Source organism: Humulus lupulus, chromosome 9 (assembly GCF_963169125.1).
Source record: "Humulus lupulus chromosome 9, drHumLupu1.1, whole genome shotgun sequence".
Classification (NCBI taxonomy): domain Eukaryota; kingdom Viridiplantae; phylum Streptophyta; class Magnoliopsida; order Rosales; family Cannabaceae; genus Humulus; species Humulus lupulus.
In genome coordinates this window covers 1,654,012-1,676,920 of record NC_084801.1, presented here as the reverse complement: position 1 = coordinate 1,676,920, position 22,909 = coordinate 1,654,012, and the positions used below count along the sequence as shown (strand labels likewise).

Here is a 22,909-nt window from a genome sequence, read left to right as displayed (position 1 = left end):
CCACTACACTTTATTTTCTTTTTCTTTTCTTTTTTCATCAGTCACTAAACTTTATTACAAATAAATAACATAATAAATTATAATTCAACATAGGATTTATACTTTTTTAGACACTGTATTTTTTTCCATTATCTGTTTGGACCCTGTGTTTTAACAAATTATTTTTTGGACCCTATGCTTTGTAAAATGGTTAAAATAGAGCCCTAAACTTTGGTACTTTTCACATTAAAAAAAGATTAAGTCCATACTAAATATTTTCTCTAAATTTTGGGTAAAAAATATATTATACGCTGTTTTGATTGTGAATTGAGAAGAGATAAGAGTCCTCCTACTAGAGAAATATATTATTATTTTACTAAAAAGGATAAAATTGGTTAATATATTAAAAGAATATTTATTTTATTGTAGGTGCTCAGGAGTCAATGGGAGAGAAAAGTCTTGATTTGGTGTTACTCTGAAAAAGAAAAGTTTATTTATGGCACACTCACTGACCCATCACACTGCTATTTGTTTAGGGCCCAAAAGTCTTCCCAATCCAATCAGCCGATTATCAGTGCTTTCAAATTTGTTTAGGGTAGAAAACCATACATATTTTGTGTTTTTGCAAAATATTAATTTAGTAATGTAAATTTTTTAGGACGAAATTTTTATAAGTGGATAGTTATAACATCTCAAATTTTCTAATAAGGCTTAGTGTCTGGATTATGGGGCCGGGAGACAATAATTGAGTTATTAAGTAAATTATATTATAATATAATCATGCTTGTATTTTAAAGATATTACATATGTGTATGCGGGCCCGTTTCTTAAAATAGAACCCTAAACTCAATTTTGGTCAATGTTTTCTTAATTAAAATCACAAATAATTTACCAAACTAACAATTCAGAACAAAAATAAAATTATTCTACTTAAAATCTGTGTTGTTATATTCAATTTTTTTTTTCATTAAAATTGAGTTTAGAGTTCTATTTTAACCATTTTACAAAACATAAGGTCCAAAAAATAATTTGTCAAAATATAAGATCCAAACAAATAATAAAAAAAAACACCATGTCCAAAAAAGTATAAACCTTTTTTTTTTAAGAAAATATACGTTTTCTTTCAAAAATATACACATGAGATGATGGTTGCGCAACTAATATCTTGTGTGAAAATACAATTAAAACACTAATTATTTCATTTTGATTATTACATATTTTATAGAAAAAAAGGATCCTTTCTTCTGAGTCAAGATAAACCAGGCTAAATGACCATACAACTCAATGGCGGTCTTAGCCAAACACACACAGATAGTACCAAAACTATTAATATTAGTCACTCAACATCTATGATGTCCCTTCAATTCTTGACATGTTCAAATAGGAATATGATCAAGAAATAAGTTCAAAGTTGAACCCCATTTTAAACTGTCCTCACTCAATTTCTATCCATATACATACTTTAAACACGCACAACATTTCATTAAAAATATATTTATTCTATATAATAAGTGTGTAGATAACGGAAATTTTTTGTTTTAACAATTTTTTATATTTTTTAATATTAACTTTAATAGAATATTCTTATATTTAACATAATATTATTATATTTAATGATAGTTTGTAAACACTTAAAACTTAAATAAAATAAAATAAATAATTAAAAAAAATTAAAATATGATATTTTTGAGATATTTTACAATGATAATTATTTTAAAATAATAAATAATTAAATAAATTCAAATATGATATTTTTGAGATATTTTACAATAATAATTATTTAAAAATAATAAATAATTAAACAAATTAAAATATGATATTTTTTAGATATTTTACAATAATAATTATTTAAAAATAATAAAATCACACGTTTTATAACTTAAATAAAATTTAATTAAACTTAAACTCATTTATTAGAATAATATCATATTAAACATATAATATAATCTACATTCAAATAGTAACAAATTGTTTATTTTAAACTAGTAAGAAACTTAAATTTAAAATATACGTATAATATTTAATATTACATTAAACATAATCTCTTGTTGTCACTCCTAAATTCAAAAACTAGAATAAACATAAACTTAAACAAAAATAAATAAATTATTTAATTAAAATATAATATTTATTTGAAATTTATATGACATTAATATAAATTTAATAAAAATAATTAATAAATGTTATAAATAAAACTAAACAAACGTGTAATATGCACGTTGCTTGTATCTAGTATACATATAATACGTGTTTCGATAAATATATATCTCTGGTGTAAACAACGAAAATTCTTAATTTTAACAGTTTGTTTTGTTAAATTTAATAGAATATTCTAAATATTTAACTGAATATACTTCTAAAAGTAATTAAAAATAAATATTTATTAATTATATTAATATAAATTTAAATATTATAAAATATCATTATAACAATAATATATAATATATAAACTTAGTTTTTATTAAAAAAAATTATCATTTATATTTAACAAGAAAACATGTATATTTTTATTTGATCTAACTTATACAAATATATATATATATATATATATATATTCATATTGAATATCAATAAATAATACAAATATTTTTTATATAGGTGTTATGTGTATATAAATAGTATGGTTATGTAACTATATAAAAAACTAAAATAACATTTATCTTCTATCAAGAATAAACAAGTTTATTATCCAATTATTAAAGTGTAATTTGAATAATATATTATGAATATTTTGTACCTTAAATAAGGTAGATTGTGATCTAAAAGATTATCATATTATTAAGGTAGCATTCTTGGCCAATGTTCATGCATATATGAAAATCAAGTGGAATTGCCAGTGATATATTAGTTTGAGTGTGAAACTTTAAGGTTATTAGTGGGTTTTGTTCTTCAATCGCCAATATTTATATCCTTATTTTGTTTAAAATTTTATAAGTTTTTTCAATACTTTTGCTATAAAATATTCTTAGTACTTATAAACTTTCTTGATTAATCTTGTTTTGAATTTGCATATCAAGTATATATTATATATAAGTCAACAAATTGTAATTACATGATACAAAAACACGTGGTCTGACTAATCCATAACTCATTCATTTCATATCATGAGCCATCAAACTGCTTTAATTGTTTTTTTTTGGGAAATTTGATAAATCATGCTTACATTAGCTTAATAATTAAAATTTGAACCAAAGTTAACCACCATATGATACAAATGCTCATCTTTCATTTAATACCAAAAATACCCCTCTCATAACAAAATCCCATACATTTCCTCTCTAAAATCTTGCAAGAAAGATACACATGGGTAAGTGATTTTCTTTGATTCTTGTTGTTGTTGGTTGTTTTTATGATTTAGATTGCTGTTTAGATGTTGGATCTGTAGTTTGTTGGTATTTTTTGCTGTTTTCTGGGTGAAAATCGTGGTCTGTGAAAATCTGCGTTTTTTTGGGTTCCTTGAATTTTTTTCTAAATGCCCGATAGTGTCCGATATAGGCCCGATGCAGGGACGATAGTTGTTGAGTTTCAAGGTTAGTGATGAGGTCCGATGGCCACCCGATGCTTGCCGGATATGTTTTGGTTACCCGATGGTCATTAAGGTTCGATGGCTACCCGATGGTCATTAAGTAGTGTAGTATTTTACAAAAAATTAAGTACGATAATGGATCGATACTAGTCCGATGCATGCCCGATAGTTGTTATTAAGTTAATGCAGACCTATTAGTACGATTGTACACGATGGTACCCGATAAGTGCCCGATGCTTGCCCGATAGTACGATGGTACACGATTTTACCCGATGGTACACGATAGTGATAAAAAAAACTTAATAAAAACCGTACCTTTCGGCTTTTCCCCTGCCCATTTCCCGTTCCCTCCCAAATCCCAACTCTTCACTCCCACAAAACCATCGAGCAACATAAGTACTCACACCCGACGCTTCTCTCTCCCTCACCCACCATCACCCGACGCTGCTCTCTCCCTCACCCGACGGTCGGAAAAACCCCCACCGGAGACGTAGAAAAACCAAGCCCCAACCCCCACTAGAGACGAAGAAAAACCAAGCCCCAACCCCCACCGGAGACGAAGAAAAACCAAGCTCCAACCCCTCACCGGAGAAGAAAAACCGACACCCCATTGCGCAAAAATGTCTAGGGTATGTGTTTTTTTTAATCTCTTCTCCATTGAAAAATGTTATAGTATGTATTGTTGAATTTGACTGTATTAAATCTGACTGTGTGAAATCCGATAAACCGTAAAATTTTGAAAAAAAATTCTGGGTTTTTTTAGAGGTACGATAGTGGGTCGATATGGGTACGATAGTATTTGTGTTTCTCATAACTTCAGGTTGAAGATGAGTGTACGATAGGGGTACGATAGTGGTTCGACGGTGGTACGATAGGTTGTGTTTTCTGATAACTTGAGGTTGAAGATGGAGGTACGATAGGGTACGATGTGTGCCCGATAGTGGGAACAAATTGTTGTGATTGTTATAATACGATGGTGTGCGATGTGAGGTACGATTGTGCACGATAATGTTATAGTTCCAGTTTTCCATTAGTGTCCGATATGGTGCGATAGATTCCGATAGTTGCTCGATAGTATATTGCAGAATATAAAATTTGATGTTTTTTTTTGTTATTCTATTTAATTGGGTATTTATTTGTTTTATGCAGAACTTAAGACCTCCACAACTGGTAGTTCCAGTAGAGGAACATTTTACGGGACGTATCACTTGGCGCGGCAGTTGGTGCTTTCCAAAGATTAAAGCAAAATTTATACAGTGTGGTTTATTGGATAGGGTGAAGGAATCCCCTTTCAAACAGTTCTTCATGGCGGAACCATTAAATTTTTCTGGTGCCTTAGTCCATCAGTTGTTGTTGCACAAATTCAGAGGGGAGAAGACTGACGAAGTCTAGTTTTATATTGGGAAAAAAAGATGTAGATTTAGCCAATTGGAGTTCGCTTTAGTTACTGGTTTAAATTTTGAGGCCGGACCGTCTGAAGCTGAGATTAAAGCGAAGACCACTTCGGATCGGTTGATTCTTGAGTACTTCAATGGTCATTCCCCAGTGAGCATAGGGCAACTGCGCAGAACTTTTGAGAGTTGTCAAATAGTTGATGATGTGTACAATATGGGTTTGTGCTTATTAGTTTAGGGTGTTTTGAAAGGTCGTGAGGAGAAGTTGATGGTTTGGACTGACATGCTGAAGATGGTAGACGACGTTGACTTCTTTTTCCAGTATCCGTGGGGGAAGATATCATACCAGAAGTTGTTACAAACTTGTCAAAAAGACTTTGTTGAAATGAAGAAGCATTTACAGAAGAAGATTGAGAAAGGAAAGACTCAGAAGGAGGCCAAGTACTCTATTTATGGGTATGCTGCAGCATTGCAGTATTGGGCTTTTGAGTCCATCATTGAGTTGGGTCAGGATCATGCTGTGAGATTGGGCCAAGGCATACCAAGAATGATCAACTGGCAGAGCAAGGAGAAAGTAGAGATACACAAAGAGCAACTTATTAAGTTGTTTGCCAAAAAGGTGAGCTTTTACTTTACTTTTGAATGTTCTATATTCTTTTCTAGATATGCAATTTTATGGGTACTGCACGATAGGAATACGATAGGGTACGATTTGAGTACGATTATGGGGTTATTTTGTGGTTTTTTGTCAGCTGTTTGAAAACTGACTAAGTGGTACGATTTGGTACGATGATGGTCCGATGGGGGTACGATATGTATTCTTTGTTAATGTAGTAGCAGAGGTACGATATTGGTCCGATGTTGTACGATGATGGTACGATAGTTAGCAAGTAATTCTCACTTACGGGTACGATATTGTTATGTTATGGGTACGATATGGGTACGATAATTGCATGATATGGGTACGATTGGGGTACGATAGTTTACCATTTTTCACAGATGACAATTACTTATTTTTTATATTGTTTTACTTTCCAATCTAAATATGCATTGTTTTTTGTGGCAATTGACAGTATACCCCTACCTGTGTGCCCGACCTGCTGAAGAACAGTATGTGAGGACCCTTACAGACAATGAAGCCCCATTGTATGTGGACATGGGGTTAGAGGAACTAGAGGTGGGTCCCGATGGACAACCTACACAAGAAGCCTTACAGAGCCAGGCTGAAAAGCTTGCTGAAAAGTTAGCTGAGCAAGCAGAAGCAGCAAATATTTTTAAGGAGGTTCCACCAGCTCAACCTGAGGCACCTGAGGTTCCCCCATCAACACCTCATGCCAGCACCTCCTCCCAAGCTGAGCAACCAGGCTACTCTATGATTTTGGCCAGGTTGGAAAAGGTTGAAGGGCAACAAAGTGCCCTTATTAAAGGTCAGTCCGAGATCTTGGGTCAATTGCAGAAGCTGATGACAATGATGGAAGATCTTAGTAGGCCAGTTCCAGATCCACACCCTCAGTCCACTGAAGAAGGCCCTCAGTCTCCTGTAGATGAAGACATTCTCCCTAACGATTACAGACCTGATGATGTAGATGATCACATTTTTCGCACACCAGAGGATATGCAAATTACTGTAATCGGAGATACTGAAGATTCTGAAGTACAATTCTTAAACATAGCTCCACCAGCACCGGAGAAGAGGAGAGAAAGAAAGAGGCCTAGGTGGTTCGATGAGTACACTGCAATGAGGAAAAGGAATAAGAAATCGAAGACAGCAGTGAATGTGGATCCATTGAGGGTTATTGATGGTAAATTACTTATGACCTTTCACAAGTGGTTGCTTGGCACCATTGGGAATAAATATCCGAGGGAATGCTTCTCAGGGACACACGATGCTGCTTGGTTCCTGAAACTGCATACTCCGAGGACATGGCTTTCTAACTCTGTAAGTTTTCTATAACTTCATAATTAAATAATGTTGAAAATTTATTTAAATGTTTCTATATGTAGTGGTACGATATGGGTATGATATGGTACGATGGTAGTACGATAATTATAAGTGTCAAATTATAAACTGTTTATATGTCAATGGTACGATGGTGGTACGACATTAGCACGATAGTGGTACGATATAATTTGTTAAGTAGTTACTATTACCATCGTAATTTTAGAATTTGTAGTACGATAATGTACGATGATGGTACGACAGTGGGACGCTAGTGGGTACGATGGTGTATAATTGTAATGACCCACTAATCTAGACTAATTGGACCATTATCGAAACTATACATAAAACTTACATTTTTATGAAAATACCATAATTTATTGAGTATCTTGAAAATAAGAGTTATTTACAAATAAACAGAATACTAAGAAGGATTTTGGGATCCCATTGTCTTTAAAACAAAACAAGATTTAAAATAAAAGACATTACATAATAATGCGGAAAATACACATAAAAACCATGAAAACATAAAAGGAGACTATATCCTCGAATCGAATAACGCTCGGCCCCTTGACTCCATTCATCATCGATACACATCCTCCAAGCGTCACGAATCTTACCGCCTCTAAACTTATTTTCCTGCACATAAACAGAAAGGAGTGAGCCTAATGCCCAGCAAGGAAAACCTAACACATAGTCATATACATAATTTCATAAGAAAACATAAAGACTTAACATAATACATATAACATACACTTATTATAATGGCCATTATTACTTGGGGTCCCATAGACTAAACAAGCATATGCCCATGGGGTTAATGGGGTCCTACTAGCTAAGTAGGTCATATGCCCATAACCCATTTGGGGTCTTGTTAGTCATATGGGTCATATGCCCAAGCCTACATACACATATACATATCATAACACTTTTAATAACATAAACATATAGATAACATAAGCACATAACATATTATTTCTAGCCTATTTTCCTTACCAAAGTTACCGGGATAAAATGGACTGAGTTAGGACTTTTGGAACACTCCTAAAACCACAATGAACAAGGGTGAGTCTAAAGAAAGGAGATGAAATGAAGAGAATAGGAAGACTAAACCATTAAACGAAAATATGCTTACCACCACTTAAGTGCTTAAGAACTTGGATTCCCTAACCAAAAATAAGAATAAGGTTAGGGGACTGAGTAGAAGGTTTTGAGAAAAGAAATAACATAGAATACAGAAAGGACTAGAGTTTTTGGGTTTACCTCAAAGATTGCAAGATCAATCTAACATCCACCGAAATACTATAGCACTCACTTACTTCCCAAGTGTTTGATAAGCTTATGATGTTTAAGCTTATAGTTTTTCCCCAAACCAAGTGTTTACACTCTCTCACTCACTTAACACTAGCAGCCTCTGAACTTAGAGCAAATGGTGAATAATGGCTGGGTACTAGGTCCTATTTATAGAGTTTGGGAATGAAAATATCTTGATTTTACTTGAATAAAAATAATGGCTTTTTAGGTGAAAATCATTTGAATAATCGTTCAGCAGAGGCTGAAGACTCGTTCAGAAGATGCTGGACTGTTGAAGGAGTTTGAATGGCTGAAGGGAAAAGAATTCAAATGTATTTGAATTCATCCTGGTGGAGGCGATATATCGCCCCCTATAGGCGATATATCGCCTGGACCTTTGTTCCCGAGGCGACCGTGCATCGATTCGTGTTTTCCGTATCTACGTGCTGCGACATATCGCCCCCTATAGCTGCGATATATCGGCATACGCTGAATATTTAAACACGAATTTACACATTTTTAGCTGAGTTTGAATGGAGTAAACAGCCTTGACTAAGCCCTCAACGTGCTCAAAGCTGTTGACTGACCCTATACATTCAAACTTTTACCCTTATTTAATTTAATCCTCAAAAATACTAAATCCTTAATTACCATTCAAAACATGTGCTTAAAATCCTATTGGTTGATGTCTAAACCTTATAATATAATAATATATTCCTTAATATCAGACACATTAATCAAACCTTAGGTTATACTTAATATTCTTAAACTATAGGTTAAACTTAGAAAATCTATAAGTACTACTATGAGTGTCCAAATAACTCCCGGTCTGAACCAAAAATCCAAAGTAACAATGATAACACTAAACATACTATAATACTACTAAACAATTAGCTAAGTAAAGTTCTCGGACTCTACAATTCTCCCCTACTAAAAAGAATTTCGTCCTCGAAATTTACTTACCAAATAACTCCGGATACCGGCTCTGCATGTCCTCTTCCAACTCCCACGTTGCCTCGCGTTCAGAACTATTGCTCCATAGGACTTTAACTATAGGAAAGCTCTTGGACCGTAACTGCTTCATCCCCCTATCTAGGATGCTAACCGGTCGTTCCTCGTAACTTAAGTCTTTCTGGAGCGCTATGGTATCGTACTTGAGGACGTGAGATGGGTCTGACACATATTTGCGTAGCATCGAAATGTGGAAGACGTTGTGACTATCGGATAGTGCTGGCGGTAGGGCTAGTCTATATGCAACTGGTCCCACTTTGTCCAATATCTCAAAAGGACCTATGAATCGGGGACTGAGCTTGCCTTTCTTCCCGAACCGCTTGACACCCTTCATAGGAGATATCTTCAGGAAGACTTGATCTCCAACTTGGAACTCCACATCGCGTCGCTTGGTATCTGCATAGCTTTTCTGTCGGCTTTGAGCAGCAAGCATACGCTGTCTAATAAGCGTTACTGCTTCTTGAGCTTGCCTAACAGCTTCGGGCCCTAGAAGCTGCCTTTCTCCTACCTCGTCCCAGTGCAACGGTGATCGGCACCTTCTTCCATATAGCAACTCATAAGGTGCCATCTCGATTGTTGACTGGTAGCTGTTATTGTACGAGAACTCGATCAGCGGTAAGTACTTGTTCCACGATCCTCCAAAGTCAAGTACACTTGCGCGTAGCATATCCTCTAAAATCTGAATCGTACGCTCGGACTGCCCATCTGTCTGAGGATGGAAAGCTGTACTAAGACTTAACTTAGTACCCATGGCTTGCTGTAAGCTTCTCCAAAATCTTGACGTAAACACTGATCCTCTATCTGATACTATCGTCTTGGGGATTCCATGCAATCGTACAATCTCTTGGATGTAGATGTCTGCATATTGGTCTGCCGTATAAGAAGTCTTAACAGGCAGAAAATGAGCTGACTTGGTTAGTCTATCTATGACTATCCAAGCAGAATCATGCTGCTTATTTGTCTTTGGCAGACCCGTCACGAAGTCCATGGCTATATCGTCCCACTTCCACTCCGGTATGCTAAGCGGTTGCAATAATCCTGCAGGCCGCTGATGCTCCGCCTTCACTTGCTGGCATACCAGACACTTAGATACATACTCTGCTATGTCCTTCTTCATCCCTGGCCACCAATAGACTGCCTTGATGTCATGAGTCATCTTGGTAGACCCTGGATGAACCGAGTATGGGGTGTTGTGCGCTTCTTCTAGGATCGTCTTCTTAATACTTTGATCGTCTGGCACGCATACCCGATCCTTATATCTCAATAAACCTTGACTGGATATTGAGAAATCTGTAGTCTTGCCTTCTCTGACTGCATCCATGTGCGTTGCTAGTGAATCATCATGTCTCTGACCATTCCGTATGTCTTCTAGCAGATTCGATTGGATAGACAAGTTAGCCAACTTGCCTACAACCACTTCTATTCCGGCACTGATAAGCTCCTGTTGCAGTGGCTTTTCTATTCCGGATAAGGCTGCTAAGTTCCCATAACTTTTTCGGCTAAGTGCATCGGCAACTACGTTTGCCTTCCCCGGGTGGTATAGGATTTCGCAGTCGTAATCCTTTACTAATTCCAACCACCGGCGCTGCCTCATGTTAAGCTCCTTCTGAGTAAAGAAGTATTTTAAACTTTTGTGGTCCGTATAAATCTCGCACCGTTCTCCGTAAAGATAATGGCGCCAGATTTTTAACGCAAAGACCACCGCTGCCAACTCCATATCGTGAGTTGGATAGCGTTGTTCATACTCCTTTAACTGACGTGACGCGTAGGCTATCACCTTGTCATTTTGCATCAGTACGCATCCCAATCCTAACTTTGATGCATCACAGTAGACAACGAACTTGTCGTTGGGTGTTGGGACACTAAGTACTGGTGTTGAGCAAAGCTTATCCTTAAGCAACTGGAAGCTTTCCTCACACTTATCATTCCAGTTAAACTTTTGTTGCTTCCGGGTCAGGTTGGTGAGTGGAGTGGCTATTTTAGAAAAGCCCTCTACAAACTTTCTATAGTAACCTGCTAGCCCTAAGAAGCTTCTTACTTCCGACGCGTTCTTTGGTCTAGGCCAATCTTTCACGGCCTCTACCTTCGATGGATCTACTGCAACTCCGTCTTTCGATATGATGTGCCCGAGGAACGCCACTTGTGAGAGCCAAAACTCGCATTTCTTGAACTTCGCGTAGAGTTGGTGCTCCTTCAATCGCGTCAAAATCATCCTCAAGTGTTCCTCGTGCTCCACTTCATCCTTGGAGTAAATTAAAATGTCGTCGATGAACACAACGACGAATTTATCCAAGTAGTCCTTGAAGACCCTATTCATTAAGTCCATAAACGCGGCTGGCGCGTTAGTAAGACCAAAAGACATAACCAAGAACTCGTAATGTCCATAACGAGTCCTAAAGGCTGTCTTGGGGATATCTTCTCCCTTTACCTTGAGCTGATGATACCCGGACCGTAGATCGATCTTAGAAAATACAGTCGCGCCTCGGAGTTGATCAAACAAATCATCAATCCGAGGTAGCGGGTATTTGTTCTTAATTGTTACTTTATTCAGCTCTCGGTAGTCTATGCACATGCGCATACTTCCGTCCTTCTTTTTCACGAATAGTACCGGAGCTCCCCATGGTGAATGGCTTGGCCTAATGAAACCCAAGTCTAGGAGTTCTTGTAGCTGCGTCTTTAACTCCTTGAGTTCCGTAGGTGCCATCCGGTATGGTGCCTTAGAGATAGGCTCGGTGCCCGGTACTAATTCTATCGTGAAGTCTATTTCTCTAGTTGGCGGCAATCCTGGCAAGTCATCGGGGAAAACTTCTGGAAATTCTTGTATGACTCGAACATCTCCAACTTTGAGTGATGTCTCCTTCTCCACATTCGTGATGTTGGCTAAGAATGCTTGACATCCTTTCTCCATCATTCTCTGAGCTTTGAGAGATGATACTAACGGTGTGCGTAGTCCTGAAGCTTGTCCCATGAAGCACAGTTTCTGGCCGTCAGGAGTATCGAATGTCACCTTCTTGCGTCTGCAGTCGATCGTTGCGCCATGCCGTGCTAGCCAATCCATGCCTAGTATGACGTCGAAGTCTTTGATCACCAGCTCTATCAGGTCTCCTTCTAGTTCCTTGTCCTCAATCTTGATTGGTACGCCTCGTACAATTCGTGATGATAGAACTACTTTGCCTGAAGGCAACTCGGTTGCAAACCTAGTTCTAAATCTTTCACTAGGTTTGTCTAGTTTATCTATCATTCCTAACGAAATATACGAATGGGTGGCTCCCGAATCAAATAATACATGACATAATTTATTGAGGATGGAAACCTGACCTGTGACCACCTTGTTGCTAGCATCCGCCTCTCCTTGGGTTAAGGCAAAAACCCGAGCAGGAACCATCTTTTCGTCCTTCTTTCCTTCCGGCTTTTGCTGAGGACAGTCTCTTTTACGATGCCCTTCTTGACCACAGTTGAAACACTCCTTGGTGTTGGCACGGCATTCTCCGGGGTGCTTCTTCTGACATTTGGCACATGGCGGGTATTCCACGTAGCCCGACCTATTTCCCCCATTACTTGGTCGTGCCCTTTTATTGTTGTCGGCTTGCTTGTTGTCAGGATGCCTTCTCTTCTGTCCGTTACCGTTGTTGTTGGACTGACTGTTGCTGGACTGATTGTTGTTCCGACTGGCCTGAGGTTGGCTCTGCTGCCTAGGTTCCGGCTTGCTGGCTTCTTCTTTGCTCACGTTGGCTTGCAACCTTTCTACTTCAATTGCCGTCTCAAGAACGTCGGCATATGAAGTGTTTCCCGGGTTTGCTAGTTTAACCCCCATCTCGATCTTCGGGCGAAGTCCTCTAACAAACTTGTTCACCCTTAGATAGTCGGTTGGAACCAACTCTGCTGCGAACTTCGCTAAGCGATCGAACTGACGAGCATATTCCGCCACTGTTAAATTCCCTTGCTTTAGATTGGTGAACTCCTCAACTCTCGTAGCAAGCACTGCTGAATTGTAGTACTTCTTGTGGAAGAGCTCCACAAATCGGGTCCACGTCATGGTGGCAGCATCGTGGGATTGCTGGACCAAGTCCCACCATATCCTGGCATCTTTCTTGAGCAAAGATGAGACGCAGGATATGCGGTCTGCATTACTAAGGTTCATGTGGGCTAGGATCGGCTCCACATTCCTTAGCCATTCTTCTGCTTCAAAGGGGTCCGTAGTCCCTTCGAAGTTCGGAGCGTGCTGCTTGCGGAACCTCTCGTACACTGGCTCCATGTGCTGAACAGGATAAGGAGCGTAGTTCGTCATAGGCCATCCCCCATACGGACCAACTTGTTGGGGTGCTGGGGCCATTGGCTGGGGCTGCGGCTGCGGCTGTGGTGGAGGCTGAGGCTGAGATTGAGCCTGTTGGCGTTGTTGCTGCAGAAGTTCCTCGACTTGCTGTCGTAGTCTGGCAATCTCTGCAGTGTTGTCAGCTGGCTGTGCCGGTGCGTTGCGGCGAGCAGTAACACGTACTCTCCTTCGGCGAACGGTAGGGACCGCATTGGTCGCTGGAACATCGTTGGAAGCGTTCCCGTTGGTGCGAGCAGATCTTCGGAGAGACATCGTAGCAGAGTTCTAACAGTTAAAAGAAACATGTTAGAACTTTTTCCTAATAGGCTCTAAGGCAAAAACTTATTCTAAAACAAACATATCTCGGACCTATTTATTATGACTTTTTATGAAAAATTATATAGGTCTTTATTTATTATTAGAGTGGGTTTCTATACTTAGAAAAACAAGTCATATTTATTTTCTAAGTGTGTTTCTAATCATCCTATATGACTTAATTCTCAGGCTCGAAACTTATCTTTGTTCCAAAGTTAACCATATTGAGGGAGGGCTGGGATCAGTAAAATCGTTCCCACTACTAAGGCCCCCTAACTCTCAACAAGGAAACCAGGTTCATTGATTCGTATCCACCCTCACCGAACTCAGTCATTATTCATTTTATTTAGTATTTATTATGATTGTGAAAAAAAATTTCAAACTCACACATGATATTCAAATAGCATGTTTATTCATTTGGAAAACAATTTCACTTATTACAATCATAACATAAAAGTAAATAAAACAAATAAAAACTACTAATCTAAAAATCGGGATCTTCTACATCCGATCCGTCATCTAACATATCATCATCTATAGCCTCATAGTCATCATTATCATGAGCATCAAAATGCCCTCTAGGAAGGTTTGTGAGAATCCTATTCTTTTGCTCCTTGGTGAATTGAAATTCAAATTTTGCGGTGAACCTAACTAAGAGGAAATAGTATCTCATTGCTAATGGTGATTCATCCTCATCATTCATTTCTTCCCATATTTCTTCTAAGGCTGCTATTACAGGATGGAAATCTTTAAACAACCTAATCACTAATACATACTGTTCTGTTGATCTTAGCATTATTTGTTTAGCCTCTTGAAGGCCACCTATTGCTTGGTGAAACAAAAGCAACCTTCGTGTAATCCTTTCTAAGGCTCCTACGGTGTTTCTTGGCTCCCTTATTCTTTTTAAGGCCTTAATGGCTCGGATATCTTGGTAGGTTAAAGCTCCATTCATTTTTAACTGAAACATAAACACTAAAGTTGTTAGCTATACACATAGACAAAGTAACTTGTAACTTGTAACTTAAACACTTACTTGGCGGTCCGATTCGGAGCTTTGAGCATGTGTATCGAGGAGAACTTCATGCGAAGGAACCGTTTGCTCTGATACCAACTGTAATGACCCACTAATCTAGACTAATTGGACCATTATCGAAACTATACATAAAACTTACATTTTTATGAAAATACCATAATTTATTGAGTATCTTGAAAATAAGAGTTATTTACAAATAAACAGAATACTAAGAAGGATTTTGGGATCCCATTGTCTTTAAAAAAAAACAAGATTTAAAATAAAAGACATTACATAATAATGCGGAAAATACACATAAAAACCATGAAAACATAAAAGGAGACTATATCCTCGAATCGAATAACGCTCGGCCCCTTGACTCCATTCATCATCGATACACATCCTCCAAGCGTCACGAATCTTACCGCCTCTAAACTTATTTTCCTGCACATAAACAGAAAGGAGTGAGCCTAATGCCCAGCAAGGAAAACCTAACACATAGTCATATACATAATTTCATAAGAAAACATAAAGACTTAACATAATACATATAACATACACTTATTATAATGGCCATTATTACTTGGGGTCTCATAGACTAAACAAGCATATGCCCATGGGGTTAATGGGGTCCTACTAGCTAAGTAGGTCATATGCCCATAACCCATTTGGGGTCTTGTTAGTCATATGGGTCATATGCCCAAGCCTACATACACATATACATATCATAACACTTTTAATAACATAAACATATAGATAACATAAGCACATAACATATTATTTCTAGCCTATTTTCCTTACCAAAGTTACCGGGATAAAATGGACTGAGTTAGGACTTTTGGAACACTCCTAAAACCACAATGAACAAGGGTGAGTCTAAAGAAAGGAGATGAAATGAAGAGAATAGGAAGACTAAACCATTAAACGAAAATATGCTTACCACCACTTAAGTGCTTAAGAACTTGGATTCCCTAACCAAAAATAAGAATAAGGTTAGGGGACTGAGTAGAAGGTTTTGAGAAAAGAAATAACATAGAATACAGAAAGGACTAGAGTTTTTGGGTTTACCTCAAAGATTGCAAGATCAATCTAACATCCACCGAAATACTATAGCACTCACTTACTTCCCAAGTGTTTGATAAGCTTATGATGTTTAAGCTTATAGTTTTTCCCCAAACCAAGTGTTTACACTCTCTCACTCACTTAACACTAGCAGCCTCTGAACTTAGAGCAAATGGTGAATAATGGCTGGGTACTAGGTCCTATTTATAGAGTTTGGGAATGAAAATATCTTGATTTTACTTGAATAAAAATAATGGCTTTTTAGGTGAAAATCATTTGAATAATCGTTCAGCAGAGGCTGAAGACTCGTTCAGAAGATGCTGGACTGTTGAAGGAGTTTGAATGGCTGAAGGGAAAAGAATTCAAATGTATTTGAATTCATCCTGGTGGAGGCGATATATCGCCCCCTATAGGCGATATATCGCCTGGACCTTTTTTCCCGAGGCGACCGTGCATCGATTCGTGTTTTCCGTATCTACGTGCTGCGACATATCGCCCCCTATAGCTGCGATATATCGGCATACGCTGAATATTTAAACACGAATTTACACATTTTTAGCTGAGTTTGAATGGAGTAAACAGCCTTGACTAAGCCCTCAACGTGCTCAAAGCTGTTGACTGACCCTATACATTCAAACTTTTACCCTTATTTAATTTAATCCTCAAAAATACTAAATCCTTAATTACCATTCAAAACATGTGCTTAAAATCCTATTGGTTGATGTCTAAACCTTATAATATAATAATATATTCCTTAATATCAGACACATTAATCAAACCTTAGGTTATACTTAATATTCTTAAACTATAGGTTAAACTTAGAAAATCTATAAGTACTACTATGAGTGTCCAAATAACTCCCGGTCTGAACCAAAAATCCAAAGTAACAATGATAACACTAAACATACTATAATACTACTAAACAATTAGCTAAGTAAAGTTCTCGGACTCTACAATAATACTAGTTTTTGCCATAAAGGTACGATGATGGTACGACATTAACACGATATGGGTACGATAGAAGGTTTTATTATTACTATATTCATGTACGATTGGGGTACGATAATGGTACGATTGGGGTACGATAGTTACTATATTCATGTCTGATAGTTTTTTGTTTGTTTATTTTGGTACGATAATGTGGTTACTGACTTAATTTTCCTTTAATGTAACATTTAGATGCAGCATTCCATCTCATGAGGAGGCGTCTAGAATTTTATCCTAACGTGTACCCTCAGAAATGTGTTGTTATGCCTACAATTTTTCCCGAATCATTGAAGGGTCGGTGGGACGCTTTTCCAGGTTCTGACTACTCTAGATTTAGTTGGGATGACAGTATATTGGACCTGGTTAGGGGTGATGCAGTCCAGTTCTTACCGAGTTGGCAGAACAAGGAGTTCATTTATTTTGCCCTTTTCTTGAAAGACCAAATGCATTGGGTAGCTGTAGAGGCAGACCTGAATGGGTGGATGCTCAACATCTTTGACTCCAGTATTGGATCAATTTCCGAAAACGATTTGATCAGCTTGATGGTTGACTGGTGTACCATTTTCCCGTCGGTCATGCGACAGTCCGGTTTATTTGAGAACCATGACGTTATACTCGCGCCTCAGTTGACAGCATCAGAGAGTCAGGTCAGACCCTTCGATTGGAAACTCATTCCACGTGAATTCGTACCGCAAACAAAATCCAGGTGAACTTTATTAAATATCACATATTAATTATTATTTCTTAATTACAAAACTTTATTAAATTATTGTTTATTTTCTAATGCAGTGGCGATTGCGGATGTTACGTAATTGAGCATATTGAACATAAGCTTCTACAACTACCATTTGATAATGTAACTGACAATAATATGAAATTTTTTAGGCAAAGGTGGTGTGTAGACTTATTCTACCAAAACTTATGTTGAACGGTCTTAATTTTTTTGAATTGTATAATTTTTTTGATTGCTCTTTTTGTAATTACTACATTTTAATGTGCTTAATCTTTGCATCGTACTATCGTCGATCACTATCGTACTCTATCGTACCCTCACATGCCTCACAAATTTCACGAACTGTACTGAAACCATACCATCGTACCATTATCGGACCAATATCGTACATTATCGTACCCTAATGTCGTACATTAACTATCGTACTACATCGAGCAACGTCGTACCATATTGTAAGATACATTTAAATAATCCTACAACAAACAATATCGTGCATTGTCGTACCGGCATCGTGCACTATCGAACCAACACTGGATTATTACATATTTAAGAGTTTCATAATGGAGAAAAAAACAGAAAAAAACCTGCAAAATCCAGCACATAACAAATATTACTAGTTCAAGCAGAAATAAAACATAATAGGTCAACTAGAATACAAACAAAACAAGTTAACCTCGGTACTTGCAAGACGCTTTGTTGTGCCCTTTACCACCACACTTGCTACAACATCGTTGTATCACAACCTTGTCTCCATTAGAAGGATATCGATTTTTCCTAATTCGTCCGACCTTTTGCTTCTTCGGTCGGCCTACAGGTTTCTTCTCAATCGGTACTCCAACTTGGATGTTCTTAATGTCTTCAGGCAATTCCCAATCATCCTCATCACCAACTGGCATAATTGTCCCCTCATATGTGCTCTTCCAACTCTCTCTTGTGTAATATTGAGAGCACAATGCGTACATGCTAATATTTCGTTCTTGAGCAGCAGCACATGCATGTGGACAAGGAATCTTCATGATTTGGAATAGGCCGCAACTGCATTGTCGTGCCTCCAAATCAACTATACCACCGCTCTGAACTGTTCCTCCGGGGTGGACATTAAATGTATAAGGTCCAGCTCTGTCGACGCTTAAGAACCGAGATTTCTCAAATTGACATGACAAGTCCCCCTCCATAACTGGTGATAGAGTCGTGCTACACTTTTCAGCGTTTTCCTTTCGAGTAGCAAACCATGTTTGAATAGTAAACCTGATGAATTCAACAAAAGCAGTGATCGGGAAGGCTCTTGCGTCCTTAGTTTTGCTGTTGAAACTTTCAGCCCAATTACTTGTCATTACATTGTAACGGTCCCCTGGAAAGTACGCACGAACCCATCTTTCAAATCCAATGCCCTCAAGATATAGTGCAACTCGAACATCCATTGCTTTTATCTTTTCAAATTCTCTTTCAAAATCTGTCTTCTTATACGAGTATGCACAACTGTAAATATGATCCGTGAAGCAATCAGTCTTGAACTTGCTAGCCACGTTCATAATAATGTGGTGGTAGCATGCGCCATGGGGTGCATCAGGGAAGACAAGTTCCAAAGCATGAACAATGCTTTGATGCCTATCCGATACGAATGCTAAGTTCTCAACATCACCAATCACTTGTTTCAACTTCCTCATGAAATAGGTCCAAGAGTCGTGGTTCTCACTGTCAACCATTGCGAAAGCAATCGGAAATATGTGGCTGTCTGAATCCAATGCCACGGCACAAAACATTTGGCCACCATACCTAGTTTTCAAGAAGGACCCATCAATACATATAACAGGTCGACAAAACTTGAATCCCCGCCTACAAGCACCCAGAGAAAAAAAGCAATACTTGAAGCGACCCTCGTCTACCTTGAAATCAGTAATGGAATCGAGATTGTTCAACTGCAGCATGTGCAAGTACCCAGGTAACTTCGAATATGAAGCTTCAGGCGTACCCCTAACTATGTGGAGTGCTTTCTCTCTGCATCTCCAAGCCTTCTCATAACTCATTTCGATCCCGAAAGAATTCTTCATATCTTCTCTTATTTTGGAGGCTAAATAATCTGAACCGTTAACTGAGAATTTATCCTTGATCAGTTCGGCAACTACCAAAGGTGATGCTTGACAGTTATCTTTTTTTCGAACATCGAGGGAACATGTGTGTACATTTTCAAATGTTGTCACCTCGAACATGTTAGAAAGTTGCTTCTTCTTCCCTCTTAACCTCCACCCACAATCAGGATCCTTGCATGTAATATACCAAACATCAGTACCAGACTTCTTAACTATAAAGTCGAATCCCTTCTTCATTGCAAACAAGCCAGCAACCTTCTTTAAATGTTCCTTGTCTCTGAAAAACTTTCCTAAATGAATCTCCCCGCCCGATGTGCCACCCATAGATATATAGTGACTATTATCCTCAATGTCTTCTCTTGTAAACATCTAAGCTTTGAATTTACTATAATATGTCGAAGAAGAGAGTGGATCACTAAATTCTCTAGCATCATTTGTTCCGTCTGGACGACTACTACTAGTACCAGGTGTTTGGCGATCTTCTCTACGGGGTCTACTTCTACATGTTGTTTGCCTCGGTATTTGGTACGACGGTGGACTCAGGCTTAAAGCTTGAGAACGGACCTCTGTTTCTTGGTCGTCATTGCCCTCAAAATCATTTTCAGGGTCAGGACAATCAGGAAAATCATCATGAAATGGCATCTGTGCTACATGGTCAACTGTTGGTATGAAAGGGTTTGATTCAGGTATAGCAGTGGCTACCAGCACCTCCGGATTTGTTTCTGGAACATAAGTCCCAACCTCACTACGAGTATCCTTAACAGTACTTGGTGGAGGATTACGATCAACAATGATATTCTTCTCCACCAAAGTCACAAAAAGGGGAACAAATTCATCTGGCTTCTTCAAAAGCATTGACAAATATAAGCTTACATTCTTGTCATTCCTTATAAGTTCAGGCCGATACATTAACCCTTTCATGTACTTATAATTCACTTCTAATTTCAGGTCATACTGCACTTTGTCAACCTCCAGCTCTGAGTACAGAAGTTCAACAAGTTGTGAGTAAGTTATGTCCTTCTCCAACTCGAACATTAAATTTTCGGCTCCATTAAAAACCCAATCTCTACCTTCACGCTCCCAAACACCATTATACATTAAGTACGCGAACAAAGTTGACCCTATCATGTACAAAGAAAAAAAATCAGTAAATAGCAACAAAATGTCGAAATTTAGTTCAAATGTTTTGGCATCGTACCAGTATCGGGCCATATCGGGCGGTATCGGGCAAAGTTTTATTTATGTTTTTTGATCACTTAAAACACTAATATCAGGCAAGTATCGGGTAACATCGAGTACCATCGTACTATTAGGTCCGCAGTAACTTAATAATAACAATCGGGCATATATCAGACTACTATCGATCAATTAACGTACTTAAAAGGGTGTATAGATTTAAAATAATAATCGGGGCAACCATCGGGTAGCCATCGTACCTTTATAACCATCGGGTAACCAAACTATCGGGCAACCATCGGGTTGCCATCGGACCTTCATCCCTAACCTTGAAACTCAACAACTATCGTGCCTGTATCGGGTCTCTATCGGACACTATCAGGCATATAGAAAAAAACTCAGGGAACCCAAGAAAACGCAGATTTTCACATAACACGATTTTCACCCAAAAAAACAGCAAAAAATACTACAGATCCAACATATAAACAGCATTATGAATCATAAAAGCAACCAACAACAACAAGAATCAAAGAAAATCACTTACCCATTTAATCTCTTCACTATGAGCAAAAATAACACAAAGCTTGGTGTTTCTCCTCAAACAATCCACAATGTCCGAATGTGTATCTTTCTTGCAAGATTTTAGTATAAAAATCTTGTGTGTAAAACGTATGGTGAAGAGAGAGTGAGAGAGAATGTATGGTGAAGAGAGGTATGGTGAAGAGAGGTAGAGAGGAAGAGGGAGAATAGAGAGGAAAGGTGTTATGAGAGGGGTATTTTTGGTATTAAATGAAAGATGAGCATTGATATCATATGGTGGTTAACTTTGGTTCAAATTTTAATTATTAAGCTAATGTAAGTATGATTAATCAAATTTCCCTTTTTTTTCTTACTAACAATCTTAATGGTTTGCTAATTAATTATGTTATCTTTAAAATTATATCACCAAATATCACTTTAATATTTTACACCTAGCTTTCAAAAAAGACCATACTTTGTTTTTATATATCTTCTATATAAAATGTGTAAAGATAACAGAAATTCTTGGTTTTAACAGTTTTTTTTAATGTTAACTTTAACGGAATATTTTTATATTTAACAGAATATTCTTGTATTTAACGGTAAATTATAAACACCGTTAAACTTAAATAAAATAAATAAAAAATAAAAAAATGATATTTTTGAGATATTTTACAATAATAATTATTTAAAAATAATAAATAAATAATTAAACAAATTAAAGTATGATATTTTTGAGATATTTTATAATGATAATTATTTAAAGATAATAAAATCATATTTTTTATAACGGAAATCAAATTTAATTAAACTTAAACTCAATATTATAATAATATCATATTAAATATATAATATAATTTATTTTCAATTAGCAACAAACTTCTTTTTTTTTAAAAAAAACTAGCAACAAACTTAAATTTCAAATTCACATATAATATTATCACTCATAAATTCAAAAATTAGAACAAACTTAAACTTAAACAAAAATAAATAAATTATTTAATTAAAATAACATATTTGTTTAAAATTTATATGACATTAATATAAATTTAATAAAAATAATTAATAAATTATATAAATAAAACTAAGAAAATGTACATGACACGTTGTTATTTGTATTAGTATATGTAATATATATATATATATATATTATTTTACTATTATTATTTTTTAATCATTTTCGTTCATCTCAATGGGAAACTTTTTTACTTAAAGAATGAATTATAATTTATAGATGTAAAGAGAACATTTTAATAATATTTGAAAATTTTTAATGTCTTCGAAAAAAAGGATTTATTTTATTGCAAGTGCTCACTAGTCAAGTGTGTTGCTTTCAAATTCCAAAATATGTGTTGGTCGATCTTTTATATATACTTCCTTCTAAAGTCAATGGGAGAGAAAAGTCTTGAGTGTGACTTATTATTTCAATTTTTTTTAGACGATGGCATATATATTGTAGTTATTGTAAATATCTCACTCATTTTTAAGAAATTTTGAATAATTTATAGTATCAAAATAAACTTCAAAATAATTTTTTTCACGCGCGTATAAAACAGGCTTA

General features: G+C 36.7%; 1 protein-coding gene across 1 annotated transcript in view; it reads right to left on the bottom strand.

Moving 5' to 3' along the window:
* LOC133802015 (receptor-like protein Cf-9) overlaps positions 1–22,909 on the bottom strand; it is a 50,943-nt gene that overhangs the window by 3,700 nt on the left and 24,334 nt on the right. Inside the window, exon 3 of the mRNA XM_062240247.1 lies at positions 20,218–20,451. Within this exon, the coding sequence (XP_062096231.1) occupies positions 20,218–20,451 (234 nt within the window). The remainder of the gene's footprint in view (positions 1–20,217; positions 20,452–22,909) is intronic.